At 42.2% G+C, this 16,309-nt stretch overlaps 1 protein-coding gene across 8 annotated transcripts in view; it reads left to right on the forward strand.

Annotated features, from left to right (window-relative positions):
• Positions 1 to 1,230: 1,230 nt before the first annotated feature.
• CDYL (chromodomain Y like) overlaps positions 1,231 to 16,309 on the forward strand; it is a 423,594-nt gene continuing 408,515 nt past the window's right edge. For 2 of the 8 annotated variants that reach the window (XM_029590584.1, XM_029590586.1), the window contains exon 1: positions 1,235 to 1,627. In XM_029590584.1, the coding sequence (XP_029446444.1) occupies positions 1,604 to 1,627 (24 nt within the window). In that variant the 5' untranslated portion in view covers positions 1,235 to 1,603. Of the gene's footprint in view, positions 1,628 to 16,309 lie in introns of all 8 variants that reach the window. The other 6 variants (XM_029590579.1, XM_029590582.1, XM_029590585.1 and 3 more) reach the window with 5 other exon arrangements.

Raw genomic sequence — 16,309 nt, forward strand, 5'->3', positions numbered from 1 at the left:
CCTTTTTCAACTGTGACAGTCTATCTAGAAAGGAGACTTGTGTGGTTTTGAAAAATCATATACCCACGTCTTTTTTGTTGGTCCTTTACCAGGTATTACAATTTACAGAGACTAGTTAAAGAAGAAAAGTATTTTAAGGACAAAAATACTATTGGATTTGAAGTCTTGCTATACAACACATCAATGCTTGTCTATTGCAATTAAGACTTTCAGAAGCTTTTAGATATTAAAATAGTTGATTTGCTGTCGATAGTATAATCTAATTTCATAAAGCATGTTTCAAACATATTTAAAACAAACTTTAAATTATATATAAATTAAAACGTAAAACTAATAGACTTGAACAATTCAAGATGAAGTTTACATGCATAGGCAAGATAGGAGTCCTACGATTGATCTGAAGGAAAATTAGATGAGAAGTGTGGAAAGCAAGTGGTATTGTCTTAGAACCAGAAACATATTTCACTTTAATGACTTTCTGATATACCGTAGCACCTTTTCAACATTGCAAAAGACAAATGGCCGCTCTATTTTAAATTAATTTTAGTCGTGTCACTAATCGTGGTTCGAACCTTTGAAGAAAGATACAAGACCGTTAACTAGCCCCATTTTGGATACAATATAGCTTTTTTTGTGTGCCCCAAGGCATTTGGCAGAAAGATTAGAACCTAACACCCATCTGAATTTTCAAACATTAATAACTGTGAAAGAATATTTTATTAACCCAACAGTAAAAAAAATACCGAGGTCAAAAGTAAATGTTTCCTTTCTAAAACCACCGGCCGTTCTTTGGTACCGCAAAAAAAACGTCGAAGAAGTTCTCAGCTCACCACATTTCTTGGCGAGCTCAAGAAATGGTGCGAAACTAGAGTTTAATGTATTTTTATGATAGAAACTGAACCAACCCGGAGGTGGAAGTAAAGCGAAGTTTTGGATGTTTCTGATTGAACAAAGCTACGTTTGGAACTGTTTCACCGATATAGCAGTATTTTTTTTTTAACCGTCATTCCAGCCAAGAAAAAAAAATAATCCCGCCGGTTTCCGTCTCTCCCCTCCCCCACTGCACGAGGACAAGGGACTCGCACCTACAGATCCGACCTCTTTACCCCCGGTATGAAGCCAAAGAAGAACTGAGAGATATGGCCAAAAAAAAAAAGAAAGAAAGAAAAGAAGAAGAAAAAAAAAAAAAGAACTCCACGTACACAATGTAAAAAGTTTGGTTCGAAAGGAAGGGAGAGGCGAGAAGATCCGGCAGCGGCGGATGAAGCCAGGAAAGAAGAGCAGCGGTTTGACTGGTGCTGAAGGAAACTGAACGCGGGCTGTAGGGAGCGCTCGCCGCGCTCTGCGCTCGATTAACGATCCTGTGGAGAGCCGGAGAGTCGCCGTGCTCTGTATGTATGTAGCTATGTGTGTGTGAGAGAGAGAGATTGGAAGAGTTGCGTAGCTGCCCTGTGCGCATACACACATACATACCACACAGGCATTTAGTGAGCTCTCTTAGTTCCAGTAGAGAGAGAGGGGAGGGGAAGAAGAGGCTACCCAGATATAACTGAAACAAAGTATCTCCAAACCAGCAGCCAACTCCATCTAGAGATTCCCCAGCATGGCTTCCGAGGAACTCTACGAGGTATCGTAAAAAATATATATATATATTTATTTATGTATAGCACGAAACGAAGCTTATCGCCCCCTTGCCTACACACCACACACACCTTCCTCTTTACTACCCCCCCCCCCTTCTCTTTTATTTTTCCCTTCTTCCTTAAAAAAAAAAAAAAAAAAATCTTTTGCCGACATTTGCTATTGCCCCGTTTTGCGAGGCACACGGCCGAGCGGGTGTGATTTCTTGTTCCGCGAGCGGCCGGTACTTGGCCAGCGAGCAGTTTTGTTGTTTTTTTTTCCTGCTTTTCGAAATATCTTAGAGAGGAGACGATAAAGTGTTAGGATTGGCCTGCCACACTTTCCGTGGCGAAGAAGAGGAGGAGGAAGAAGAAAGGGGGGGGGGGGGAGGTTGGGAGAGAGAGTATGTGTGTGTGAGAGGAGTAGTGCTGACACTGACTTGCTCTCACTACTGTGTGGAAAGTGTCTGTGAGTGCGCGCGCGCGCGGCTGAAGCTGAGTCGTGGGGGACGCGCTGGCGGGGTGGGTTCCAGCGGGTCACCGGCGCCCTGCTCGGAGCAATGCAAAAACCCTACCCCTGCCTGCCTCGGATCTGCTGAACCAGCAAAGCATATATATAGGGTGGGGGACTGCTTGGAAAAGAAAGAGAGATACCTGTAACTCTCTCTCATTACAAAGCAAAACTACCGTCTTGTTTTTCTCTGGACTGTTTCTACCCCATCCTTTTGTCGCCGGGTGCTAGTTGAGGGTAGGGAAGGGGGTGTCTGAAGTGTTGATGTAGTAAACCCCCCCCCCCTTCTTTTCAATCCTATAACTTGTTTGCTGACCTTTATTTCTTCTTTTCAAGCCACTGAGGGTGGTGGGGGCACATACAGTCCGATGCCATGGATCTTATGAAGGTGTTTACGGTCCTAAAATGGATGCAACACATCGCCTAACCCCTCAACCCCTACTTCGAACCGAGAGTAATACTGTTTACTGAGAAGAGAGAGTCGTCCAAATTCTTGAGTATGCCATGTTCGTTCTACAAGTAAAAAAAAACAAACCAGATATATGTAGAATTCTTAACGCTGCCACGTTTTAGTTTAAACGAGGGGAAGCATTTGCTTGGACTCAATTCTAGCGTGGTTAATATTTCCATACACTGGAAAAGATGAGGCAAGTGTTGCTGTTTTCAGAACCACGGGGCGTTCAGTGGCCGAGTGCAGGGATTTCCCTAACTGGTTTTGGCATTGAGGATCAACAGAGGAGGTGACTTAAGGGACGATCGGGTTCTATTCAAGAGTGACAATTGAAAGACACCATTATACCATTCAGGAGCTGCCTTGTTGGACCACTTGCAATCGGTGCATTGTTCCGTTGATGCTCTTTTCAGATTGCTTGTGATAGCAAGGACCTACATTTAACACTCTTAAGGTCCATGATACACTGAAGACCAGTAAAAAGAAGAGAACATCCTGAGATCTTTGAAGAACCATCTTTGCAGCCTTTGACTTTTTTGGTGTTTTTAATTGTGGCTATCCTTGGAAGGACTGATGCACACATCATCTCATTTTAGGCCTTTGAGTCCTTTCAGCCTCTGTCTTATTCCAAGACTGAGTGAGAAGGACCAGCGTGCACGGAGTACTGGATATGAATTACTCTGGATATTGGGAGCAGCAACAATGTTTTGGTTGAGATTTTATACTTAATTTTACTGTGTGCTGAAGACATACCTCCCAGAAGGTATAATTTCCAAACTCTTAACAACTATCTGTGCTTAGATTTTTCTTCTTCCCAAAATATTTACCCTAATGTATCTCATTGGGAGATGAAACCATTTGCCTAGTTCTCCTGAAATCATCCTGCTAGAAACCTTCAAGATGTTTGGCATACCTGGGAAGGCATCCTTGCTTGTTCTTAAATATGAGTTTTTCTCCAGTCTTCAGAACTGGAGGTGGTGCTGGGATGACTGTGCAACTATTAGCAATATTAGTGGAAATGAACAGGCCAAATCTTAAAAAGGTAATGTACTGTGGAAACAAATGTGCTGTGAAGAAATTAATGGAATGCTTGGGTCTGCTTATCTCATCAGTATTTATCTGAAATGACCGTTTCTGGGAAGATTTTGTGATAATGTAACACCAGTAGATATGAAGGGAAAACTAGCTTCCTCTTCTACTGATTTAGAGCCTTCATGAGCAAGTATTAGTGCTATTGCATAATAATTATACAGAGTAATGAACTGGTTTAAATTACGAAATGGCTTTCATCGTAAGTGACCAAATGTCCAAGAGCACTAATTGAAAGATGAGAGAAAACTGATAATATTTTTGTAATTTTTTCTTATGAATTTAGTCAAACTGGATTGCTTTTGAACTATGGACAAGGTTGGCATAGATCAGTGTTTCCCAACCAATGTGCCTTCAGACCTGATCAGGTGGAAAAGTCACCATTGCCTGATGCTTGGCTCCAGACCAGCATCTGCACTTTGATCACAGCACCTCACAGCATTAAGAGTCGCCAGCGGCGGCTCTTAAATAGGTAGGAGCTCTTTTCTGTAATCATGCATGCCTCTTCTTCCTAGCAATAGCATGAGCCCTGGAGTATGATAATTAATGGGCAGCCTGTAGGACCTGTATAGCTAGATCCCTCTTTGAGGAGCACACGTGGTGCACACAGCACCTCCTCATCTAGGCCTTTGGTGCCTTCCAGCCTCTCTTATCCCAGGCTGCGTGAGATGGACAAATGTGCACTGAAAACTGGATGTGACTTTGAATACTGGGAGCAGCCACAGTAACTAACAGCCAGCTTTCTGCATCACAGCAACTTCTCCCTTCTCCTGCCTTGTGTATAGAGGGAATTGGTCCATTGTGATGGGTTCATGTGTGTCTGTCACCTCTCTCCCTATGTTTTAAAATTTGGCAGAGGTTGGTGGGGCTTTTAGTGTATTTTAACCTTTTATGCCCACATTGCTTACGCAATGGAGGTTCGTGTGCCACAGAACATTTTTGTTAATGTAGGTGTGCATTGGGCTTGAAAAGATTGGGGAAACGCTGATATGGATGGTAAGCATTTTATTTACGTTTTAGAAGTTAACCTCATGCTAGTTTGTGAACCTCTGAAGTTGCTTGGAGCACTAGATCTGTGAAACTCAAGGATTATAATTGTCTGTGTTTAACTCCAGAGTTTCTGAAACATGCGTATTGTCTTTATTGTGCTTTGACAAGATAGCTGTGAAGAATTGTTTTGGGACTGTTTTAAAAGTACCTTAGTGTACATTAGTTTTCTAGTTTGAATGCTTATACCACTTCCATTTGGTGAATCAAATATCATATTGAAATATAAAATTTACTTGACTGATTTATTTTTGTTTTTTAAAGAATTATTACATTCTACTTTTGTTTGTTAGTGTAGAGCTTTTTTGATTTTTGTTGCATGCTGATAATCCAAGTAAAATATTGAATATAGAGTAGGGTCTGTGGTGACCTGATGGGCTAAAAGATCCTTCTCTTCCAACAGTTGTTGAATATGTAGACATTATTTTTGTATATCTGTAAACTGATACTGAAATTCTTATATTTCAAATACCAAAATATTTCATATCTGGCATGAAGCTGCATCCCTATTAGAGTACTGCTTAATACAGGTCTTCTTGTAGGATAGGCCTTTATTAGTAGGCCAAGATCTATTATTGATGCTTTTTGCAAGAAATGTCATTCATGTACATTGAACAACCACATAATATGCTTAATCTTAAACTTATGAACCATTTGAGTGTTGTACTATTAAATCATGAATAAAAACATATTAATATATCTTGCATAATCAACAATAGATGGGATAGGTCAATAGTTGATGTAACTGAAGGTATATCTTCACATTTATAATGCTGAGTTATAGTACCTGTAGTAGATTACATCTTCAGATATGACAGCAAGACTGAAAGTTAACACCTTGAGAGAGATTGCTGTGGAGCAGAATTCCACTGGAGGTGTAAAGTGGTGATCATTTTAATTTCCAAATTAAGAAGGAATTAGTGAGTTGGTATTTCATGACAAGTTACATTTAGGTACAGTAGATATTTCCCTGTTCCCAAAAGGCTTACAATCTAAAGCCTAGATTAATCATTGTGCAATACATATTGCATAAATAGCGCCTGCAATTAAAAAAAAAAAGCAAAAAAAAAAAGCAGCATGGTTAGGGTAATTTTCCTGGTACTACATCGCATAGCTATTTAACGAGAGAGAGAACACCTCTGTAGAGGCTCACAAAAAAGTTAACTATTTATACCACTAAGAGGGGGCACTAGTAGCTCGGTGTGAGTTGGGTTTTAGGGGGCAGTATAACATGCACAGTCATACGTACGAACAGCACAGTTGCTTTCAGTGAAGTTTTTATGCGATTTGGAGGGATGGAAGGTGAAAGAAGACTAGGTTTGGACCATGTTCTCTCTACCTAGCTTGATGCACTATCTGTGTAGCTGCAACCAAAAATCAAAGAGAAAAAAACACAAGCAATATCATAAAATAAGCATACATATGCAAAAAGATTTTTATACATTTCCCTTATTATAATATGGGGCGCCTGGCTTTGTTTATCGTGTGATTAATGGGGAAAAAGTGGAAGAGTAGAATAATTGCCTCCTCTCCAGTCCAAGGAACGTTTAGAGGGCCCATGGATCAACATGTCCATCATATCAGTAATGTGCCAGGTATGGACAGTAGTTTGGAAGCCTCTGCTGCAGAGGTTTCATTAAGTCCAGGCAAGGTTCAACCTCCACCTCAAGTTATTGCACCATCTCTACTTTCTGACTCTTTATTATTGTTGAATCTGTACTCTGCTCAGAAGCAACATGTTTCTTTATTAAAATCAAGCATAGATCAGTATGTTGCTGTATCTGATTGTAGCTCTTTGGCGCCTTCTGGTTTGTCCCCTGCCTCTACCACTAACAATATGGAAATGGTAATATCTGATGAGGTTACTTTAAAAGATATTTGGAGAATGGTTGTCAAATTGGATCAGACAATATCCCATAATGCATCTCAAATTTCCATTTTTGTAAGCGAGACAAGTGAGAAGCATTAGAGAATTCTAGTCCTAAAATGAATAATGTGATATCTTCAGTTCAAAAATCAGTACTTCCTCTATTAAAGATAGCTTGTTTGTTCATAATCGTTTAGAAACTTTGGAGCATGTGGTTAGTAATAAAAATTAGAATTTCTTGAATTTCCCAATTACTAGACTTCTGTATCCTTTTGAGATGTATAAAAAATGTAAGAGAACTTAAGTTTTACAGTTGATCAGATTCCATCTGTATCTATCTACCAACACAGCAAACTAATCCTAAAGGGATTTTAGATGCCTCTAGATAATCTTTGAATGTTTCTGGTTTTTTGGAATCCTCTATTGACATTTCTATGAGGGCAACATTAGTTGTGTCTTTTTCCTCTGATAGAGAGAGGGATTCTGTCTTTCGGAAATATTGCCAGTGTAAAAGCAAGTTTCTTACTATAAACGGTGTTTCCGTAGATAGCAGGATGAATCAGCCATGCTGTCTTGGGCTGTCTGTCAGGCCTGGGAAGGTGGAGCTTTCCAAAGCCGTTACACAAGAGTTCAACTCTGTGCAGCTGCGCGTGAGTTCCCGCTCAGGAAAAACAGATTCTCCTCAGTCTGTGATATAACAGTAACTTAAAGTAGTCCCATTAACTCGCTGTCTAGGGAGGTGGGCGAGTCAGCATGGCTGATTCATCCTGCTACTACGGAAACACAGTTTATGGTAAGTAAACTTGCTTTTTCCTGTTGATAGCAGGGCTGAATCAGCCATGCTGTCTTGGGAGTCCCAAGCTAACTGATCACACTATGATAGTAGTATTGTTCGTTTGTATCTATAGCGTGATGTATAACTTAGTAGACAGCCAGTATCAATGTTATGATTGCATGGTAGTGAGTACTGCCCTGCCCACCTTGGCATCGTCTGTTGATTGTTGGTCCAGGCAGTAATGTGCTGCAAAGGTATGCAAAGAGGACCATGTCGCCGTCTTATATATGTCAATTGGCGGAACTTGACTTAGGTGGGCAGTAGAAGTGGATATTGTCCTTACCTGATGGGCATTTGGTGTGGAAGAGAGCGTTAACCCCCTTTTTTCGTAACAAAAGTTTATGCACTGAACAATCCAGTTGAAGAGTTCTTTTGGCTACCTGTTGACCTGCAGCATTTGGGTTAAATATTAGGAAAAATTGAGAAGGTCTGGACTCAGAACTAATCCTGCTCTTGTAATAGGCTAGAGCTCTTTTACAGTCTAAGGTATGTAACAATCCCTATCTTTCATTGTTATGTGGTTTTGGGAAAAAAATGTTGTAAGCTCAATGTATTGGTTGAGGTGAAAAGCTGAGATCACCTTCGGAAGGAAAGTTGAATGTGTTCGAAGAACTACCTTGTGGTGATAGAACATGACGTATGGACTATAGTGAACTAATGCCTGAATTTCACTGACTCGTCTGGCAGAGGTGACTGCTATCAAAAAGACAACCTTCCACGTAAGGTATTTTATGTGGGACGAGTCCATAGGTTCAAAAGGAGGTAACATGAGCTGTTCAAGTACAATGTTCAAATCCCATGGGATTGTTGGTTTGGTTACTGGTGGTCGTAGGTGGGGAGTCCTGTCATGAATCGAGAAATTATCGGGTGCGTGGCAATCGATTGACCATTATGGAGGAGATGTAATGCCGCAATAGCACTCAAATGAACTCTCACTGAAGCTGTAGCAAGCTCTGCTACATATAAGGTACGTAGGTATTCTAACAGTTTCTCCGGTGGACAGCTTTGCGGCTCAAAGTGGTGGTGTGCACACCACGTAGTGTATCTTTTCCATTTGAATTGGTAATTTCGTCGCTTTCTAGCTGAAAGTATGACATCCTGTACAGTGCGAGATAAGCCCATGTCTGCTAGTAACGACCGCTCAATCTCCATGCAGTCAAGTGTAGGGTCCGGTGCATGGGGTGTAGAAGAGAGCCCTGATCCTGTGACAACAGATCGCTGCGATCCTCGAGTTGAATTGGGTCGGCTATGGACAACCTGAGTAGGTAGGCGTACTAAGGTTGTCTGGCCATGCTGGTGCTATCACAGCGAGTTCTGCCTTGTTATGTTTGCACTTCTGAATAGTGCGAGTGAGTAGAGGAATCGGAGGAAAAGCATACATTAGCTTTCCTTTCCAGGGAATGAGAAAGGCGTCTTGTGCGATTCTGTGAAGGCTGTATCTTAGTGAACAAAAGTTGTGCACTTTCATGTTCTGTTCCGTGGCAAATAGGTCTATGGTTGGTATCCCCCAGTGGTGGAAAATCATTTCTGCCGTTTGTTGATATAGGGACCATTCGTGTGGGTGAAAAATCCGACTTAACCTGTCCGCCTTTGTATTTACTATTCCTGGTAGGTAGGTCGCTTGGAGGTGACTTGAATGAAGAGCCGCCCATTCTAGTATGAGGATCGTTTCTCTGCAGAGGATCCATGAACCTGACCCTCCTTGTTTGTTTATGTAGAACATGGCTACTTGATTGTCCGAGTAGACCATTACTCGCCTGCCCTGTAATTGTGGAAGAAACGTCTTGAGTACGTTTCTGATAGCTCTGAGTTCTAGAAAGTTTATCTGATATTTGGTTTCTCGGAGAGTCCATTGACCTTGCGTTTTGAGATGATCGAGATGGGCTCCCCCACCCTTGTGCGAAGCATCCGTTGTGAGGACCACATTGTGAGGCAATGCGGAGAACCGGGCTCCTTTTGGTTAGTGTTCGTCTCTTTAACCATCAATTCACATCCACCTGCATTTCGCGTGTTAGCGAAATAACCTGTGATAGTGGCTTTCGGTGTTGTGAGCATTGCCTCTTTAATCCCCATTGTAGCCGTGTTATGTGAAGGCAAGTATTCTGGACTGTATATATGGCTGCTGCCATATGTCCCAGGACTGTAAGGATTTGACGTGCCATTGGCCGCAGTGTCCTTTTTAAGGTCTTTAGTAGATTCCTGAGTTTGGTTTTCCTGTCTTGTGGACGGAAAGCCCTGCTCTGATAAGTTACCAGCTCAGCTCCAATAAACTGAAGCGTTTGTGATGGGTTGAGACTGGAGTTTTGGAAATTTACCACTAGTCCTAATGTTTGCAGACGGTATATCGTTTGAGTGACGTGGGATTGAAGAATCATGGGGTCCGATGCTACCAAAAGCCAGTCGTCCAGATATGGAAATATTTGAATTCCTTGTTTTCTGAGGTGAGCCATCAACACTACCATACATTTCGTGAACACTCTGGGTGCAACCGCTAGTCCGAACTGCAGTACCTTGTAATGGTAATGTTTGCCATTGACTTGGAAACAGAGGTATCGCCATGATGTCGGATGCATTGGGATGTGCGTATATGCATCCTTCAGATCTAGTGAACACATCCAGTCGTTGGGTTGCAGAAGAGGCAGGATGGACTTTAAGGAAACCATCTTGAATTTTTCCTTCACCAGATGCTTGTTCAATTCGCGCAAATCCAAGATAAGGCGTAAATCCCCTGTCTTTTTGATAATTAGGAAGTATGGGGAATAGAATCCTTTGTTCCATGATGAATCGGGAATTGGTTGTATTGCTCGTTGTTTGAGTAGTTGAGTGATTTTCCTGTGCTAGGTGTGATTGGTTCTTTTTTCCCTGCCTGGTATGAACCAGAGAGGGAAGGGTTGGTTGGGATGTGAAGTGAAGGTGATAATGCAACAGGGCTATGTTTAATACCCAACAGTCGGTAGTAATTTTCTTCCAGGCTTGGAAAAAAGATGTAATTCTGCATGCTATGATAGTTTGCGGTGGTGGCTCTACTACTTCTAAAAAAAAATGATGGAGTTTTGGCTGTAGATGTTGACTCTTGAGTCTGCGTGCCTTGGGATCTAGGTTTCCCATGCCTATTTTGCTGTTGAGGAAACTGAGAACGCTGAGGCTGTTGATAGGAAGGTGGACAATATGGTGGATACGGCCTGTACTGCCTTCTCTGATATGGCTGTCTCCTAGGTGGAGGATAATAACGTTTAGGAAATGAGGAATATGGGGTAACTAGTGATTGTACCGCCACTGACTGTTGTTTTAATTATGAGACTGTCTCTTGCAATTTGTTCCTGAAGAGATTGTCTCCATGACACTGAAGATTTGCGAGCTTATCATGGACATCTTCACGTATTGTACTGGATCTCAGCCATGCAATTTTGCGCGCTGCTATCGCCGACGTGGAATTACGTGAAGATGTTTCAAATGATTCATAAATTGTTCTCAGGAGGTGGCGCAGTCCTTCCTCCATGTCTAGGATTGGTTGAGGAAATCCGGAAGATAAATCTGAATCTGGGAGAAGAGTTTTTACCTGTTGTAAACAGTCGTAAAGGTATTGGACAATGTAAAATTAGTGGTGTCCAATATGTGCAGTCAACATTGATGATTGAAAGGCCTTTTTGGCAAAGTCATCCAAGTATTTATGATCTCTGCCTGGTGGATTATTGGAGTGCATTCTAGTCTTCTTAGCACGTTGCATAGCCGATTCAACTACTGTGGACTGATGTGGCAATTGTGGGGTTGAATAAAATGGGGATTGTTTCATCCAGTACTTGAGGTCTATCTTTCTAGATACTGAAGTAATACTGAAAGGGGTTTACCAAGATTTCTCTAGGACTGTATCTAGTACACTGTGAGATGGTAGACTAGTTGGTTCTGTGGGAATGTCAAATATCTTTAAGAGACCAAGGGTTTCTGAGCGAGGATCAGGTACCTTTTGTATTTCTAATTTCAGAGCTGAACCTACTTTATCCATAAACTTTAGGTAAGTGAGGTCCTCTGGGGGAGAGTAAGGCTCCTGTGGTTTTTCTTGAGGATCCGATGGGTATCCTGTAGAGGAAGTTGGAGAAGACTGGATAGAAATTGGTGGTTGTGGTACTGTGGTGGGTATTGGTTGCTCTGGTTGAACCAGTGGTGGAAGAGTATTTATTTATTTAAAGGCTTTTATATACCGATGTTCATGTACTGGTACATATCACGTTGGTTTACATAGAACCAAAGTTGGAAATTACATCGAACAAGAGGTTACAAATAACAGGGTAAATAACAGGGCTAACTTGTAAGAGATTATAGAAAAGGTGAGAACGATTTAAAATTATTTTAAATAATAGTAGGATCCTGGAGAAATATTTTGAGGTCGTTGAATGAGTTTCTGATTGGGAAGGAGATTGTAACAGATCCCTTGGGTATGGAGGTGGGAATTGATATGCTGATTGTAATGAGGCAACAAGTCCAGATAGGGCAGTGGAAATCTGTGTCAGGGCTTGTTGTGCTAGTTCTGGAATTTGAGGAGGTAATGTTGATGGTGGCTCCAATCCTGGCTGAGATGGAAGCAAGCCTTGGAACTGGCATTAACGGTTGTAGTGGGAACTCTTCTTCTGAGTCCCTACCTTTTATGACTGGGTTCTGGTAACCCTACTACTGCATGTCAATTGTGTGACGATGATGACCCATCTGAGAAATCTCTTAAAGATGATGACTAAGATCGAGATGAGTGGGAGGAGACTTGTATCCATTCCTCCGAAGCTGCCTGCAACAAAGGTGAGTGACAGCCCGTCGAGCTATGTGATAGAGGGTTCAGCTTTTGCACCCGATGTCGAGATGAGTGATCCGTGGGTGTGGAAGTACCCGAATTATGCAGGTGGACTATGTTTCGACTTATGAGTATATTTTGTTGGCCTCTGCTGTATTGGTTGCCTTGACGGTAAGTGACCTTCTTGTCTTCGCTTTTTGTTAGTTTTAGAGAAGTCTGGATTACTATGACTTCGTTTATGGGTTTTCTTTAGTAAATGCATCAATTTTCTTTTGTGAGTGGTGCGTCAGCCTCTATGTCGGCGCTGGTAAATGCATCGGCTGACTTCCCGGCGTCGGGAGGTGTGTTAGCACCCGAAGGTGCGTCTGCGCCGGGAGTTGCGTCTATTTCGAAGCTGGCGTTGATAGACGAGATCGCTTCGGTTTCAATTCATGAGTCGCATCGTGAGTCACTCGTGACGCTCGCGGAGGTTGCGTCGATCGTGGGATAGATGCCCCTTCTGTCGAAATGTTTGCCTTTTCTCGGCGCTTATGACTTTCACCCAAGTCCGAGGAGAAGGGGCCTAGAGAGCCTGCCCTTTTGTGACTCGGCTTCACACGTTTCTCTGGTCCCGGAGAAGAGTGGGATTCTGAAGGGGGTGGGGGGCAATTGTGCTTCGAGCCCTCTTTAAATTTTCAATTCTTTCTGCCCTTTGGCGTCTCGCCATAGGCGACAGTGTTTACAGATAGCCTGGTTGCGTTCTGGGCCCAGACACACCATAGCAGGCACTGTGCTCATCCGTTAACAAGATCTTGCCACAGTCACAGGGTTTGAACCCCGATGGCCTGGGCACTTTACCTTCCTTCCTATGTGCATCCGCTCTGTTTTTTAAACTTTCCATCATCAGAATTTTTAATCCCTGAGGAGATGAGAAGTTCCGCGTGCGCGTAAAAAACAGACTGAGGAGAATCTATTTTTCCTGCGCGGGAACTCACGCGCAGCCGCACAGAGTTGAACTCTGTGTAACAGCTTTGGAAAGCTCCGCCTTCCTGGGCCTGATAGACAGCCCAAGACAGCATGGCTGATTCAGCCCTGCTATCAAGGGGAAAACATTTTTCTTTTTGTGGCCATAAAATACAACTTTTTCTGGATGTTTCTCATAAAATACAAAAGAGAAGGAAACAATTCCTAAATCTAAAAGAGAAGGTGCTACATTTAGGGGCTACCTTCTTAAAATTTTCTTGTAAATGTTTGGTTTCTTCCAGAATAGTAAAGTTTGTCTTTATATGACCCATCACATCTAGAAATGTTTGTTGAACAAGTAGTTAATTTATTCTCTCTCCTTTCTTTGCCTTTTGATTAATTCTCTATGAAAATTCTTAAATTCTCTCCCCCCATTACAATGAAAGTTCCTTTTTATAGCAGTAATACCTGTTGCGCTGGAGGTGGACCCTTGGCCTGGTTCAGGATTGGTACGGCCCTCCGGTTGGACCCGGAGAGCGCCTGCCATCAGGAGGTGGAGCACAGGAGGAGACAGAGGCTGGCTGGAGCTTCGCCAATAGCAACCTGGGGTATCCTCAGGTTGAGCCCTTGGTTACCCGGGCCGCCTGGTCTTAGGTGGGCCTCGCAGGGTCTCCTAGAGAGGAAGCACCGAGGCGTGCCCACCATGAACAGGGGTACGTGGTCGATGTCCAAGCAAGAATGTCCAGAGGTTGCAGGAGGCCAGAAGAGGGAGTCCAAGTGGATAGCGAGGATTAAGGTCAGAGTATCAGTCCAGAATAGTTAGCCGAAGTAGGGATCAGTACCTGTAGTTGGTTCGGGAGTAGTCGGGTCAGGCAGAGGTCAAGTTCCAGGCAGTGATCAAGAGTAGTCAGTGGACTGGCAGAGGTCAGTACCCTGAGATCAGTTCGAGGGGTACTACCTAGAATGGAGAGACGCTGGAACAGGCAAACTAGAGACACCGAGGTGTATGACTCGATTGACAAGGCAGGGATCAGGGGATTGAGCCCTGCCTTATATACTGAAGGCTGATGACGTCATCGGGGCGTGTCTCCCGGAGGTTTCTCACGCTAGGCCCTTGAAGTAAGGTGAGATTGTCCGCGGGCGTGCATAGGGGTGGGGCCGAGCTGGCCGAGGACGCGGAGCCCCGATGGAGCTCCGCTGTGAGGCCTGTTCGGAAGATGGAGAGCGGGGGAGCCGGGGATGCTGCGAACTGGCTGCGGAGGAAGAGAGCCCGGAGCTTGTAGATGGGAGAGCGAGGTGAGCAGGGCCGGCTGCGAAGTGGACACGGCCGGGGCGCGCAACAATACCGTATTCTTTCGCAAACTTAAACTTGCGTTCATCTCCATGAGTGCCAATTTTTCCTTCCACAGCCTTAGGATATAATCTGAAATCTGGTTTAATAACCAAAAAAGTTTATTAAATATGGTTGCCAGGCTAGTGCAACCATGGAAAAAAGACTACAGTCTTATGATTTAAATCAAGGTATATAATACGGTCCTTATCTTTGGCAGTTGAGTGTAGAAATGGGATGGAAAACATAACTTGCCAAAAATTTGATTTGAAAGTAAGATGAGCATTTAGTAGTGATTGAAATGTTATGCACGTAATAATGTACTTCCCCAATGTCTATGAAAACGTAGGATGCACTGCTATTCTAAAGTGGTAGGTCTTCATAGGTGAATGGATTTTGTGCTATCCATTTCTTGTCTCTACCAAAATCATATTTTTTGCCACTGATGAGCACATTTCAGAACTCATGAGCTGACCTCAGCAAGATCCTGCATTATGCATGGGCTGCCATTTAGCACTGAGCAGATCAAAAGGTGCTATTCGACAGATTCATAGTATAATATTATTTTGAGAAGAAAATAGTTCCTAACTTGTGGGAACAGTCTTCCTACTTGATTACTGTTGAACTTAGTGGGAGAGGAGTTTACAAGTTTATTTAAAAATTCTTAGAGCCCATCGTTTTCTAGGTGGTTAACATATGAGCATCAACAGTGAAAGACACACACAGTAAAATGGTAAAACAAAATTATGTAAACACCAATTTAAAAAGATGATTATTCATTTTTTTACAATGGAGCTTCAAGTCCATTACGGCTTGAATTTCTGAGGGTAGTTCGTTCCATAAGACGGGTCCAACCATGAAAAAGGCCTGGCTTCGAGTAGCACAGAGTCTTGCTTCTTTCACTGAGTGGACCAAGAGCAGTTACTGAATCTGAGAGCGCAATAAGAGCTCTAGGATGTACGGATGAAGAATATTTTCTCTAGATCTGGGTGGGGACTGGAATGTTAGAATGGCTACTCTGTGGGTGATGTATACAAAGAAAAATGTTTGAAAGTATAACTTTTTTTTCCCCTCAAGGGATTATGTAGTGTTGGTGCCGATGCTATTAACATGTCAGACCATTTTTTTTTGTCTGAACGTTTTGAGCTACTGAATATTAAACTTCATTTTTAACTTGGAGGATTGCTCTTGTAAATATTATGTAGCATAGATCCCAAAAAGTAATCTCCAATCCATCAACAAAAATGCACATTTTTTGCATAATTTTAATTTTATTTAAAAATATTTATGAATTGCTTTACAGATTTCAATAAATCATCTAAAGTGATATACAAAATTAAAAAAAACAAATTACAATACATAAAAACTACACAAAATTAAAACATAATTCTACAACATTAAAATATTATCACAATTGGACCAACTAGCTATCATCAATAAATAATCTCCAATTATCTAAATCATCCCAAACCAAACCATATAATGTCTCTTCCCCACTATTCTGCTCCCCAGAATTCATCAACCAGGTTTTTAATTGACTACAAAACTTCATGAAGTCTTTCTCTTCTCTGATTTCACTTGGTTTCTCATTCTACCATACTGGGACTTACGAAAGAAGAGCTGGATTCTGCTTTCTAATATGGCAAAAAGCTCTCATCTGAAGGAGTTGAGGCATAAATTGCTAACTAGGTCTTAACAGGCGATTAGAACATCTCCAACTCAGCCGTTCAGATAATTCCTGAAAACAAACCCCTTTCAGAATTTATTTATTTGGGCATTTTATGTACCGTCGGTCCAAAGAAAGATCACAATGGTTTACATTATTAGGGTTCATATTC

This window comes from Rhinatrema bivittatum, chromosome 2, assembly GCF_901001135.1.
Source record: "Rhinatrema bivittatum chromosome 2, aRhiBiv1.1, whole genome shotgun sequence".
Taxonomy (NCBI): Eukaryota; Metazoa; Chordata; class Amphibia; order Gymnophiona; family Rhinatrematidae; genus Rhinatrema; species Rhinatrema bivittatum.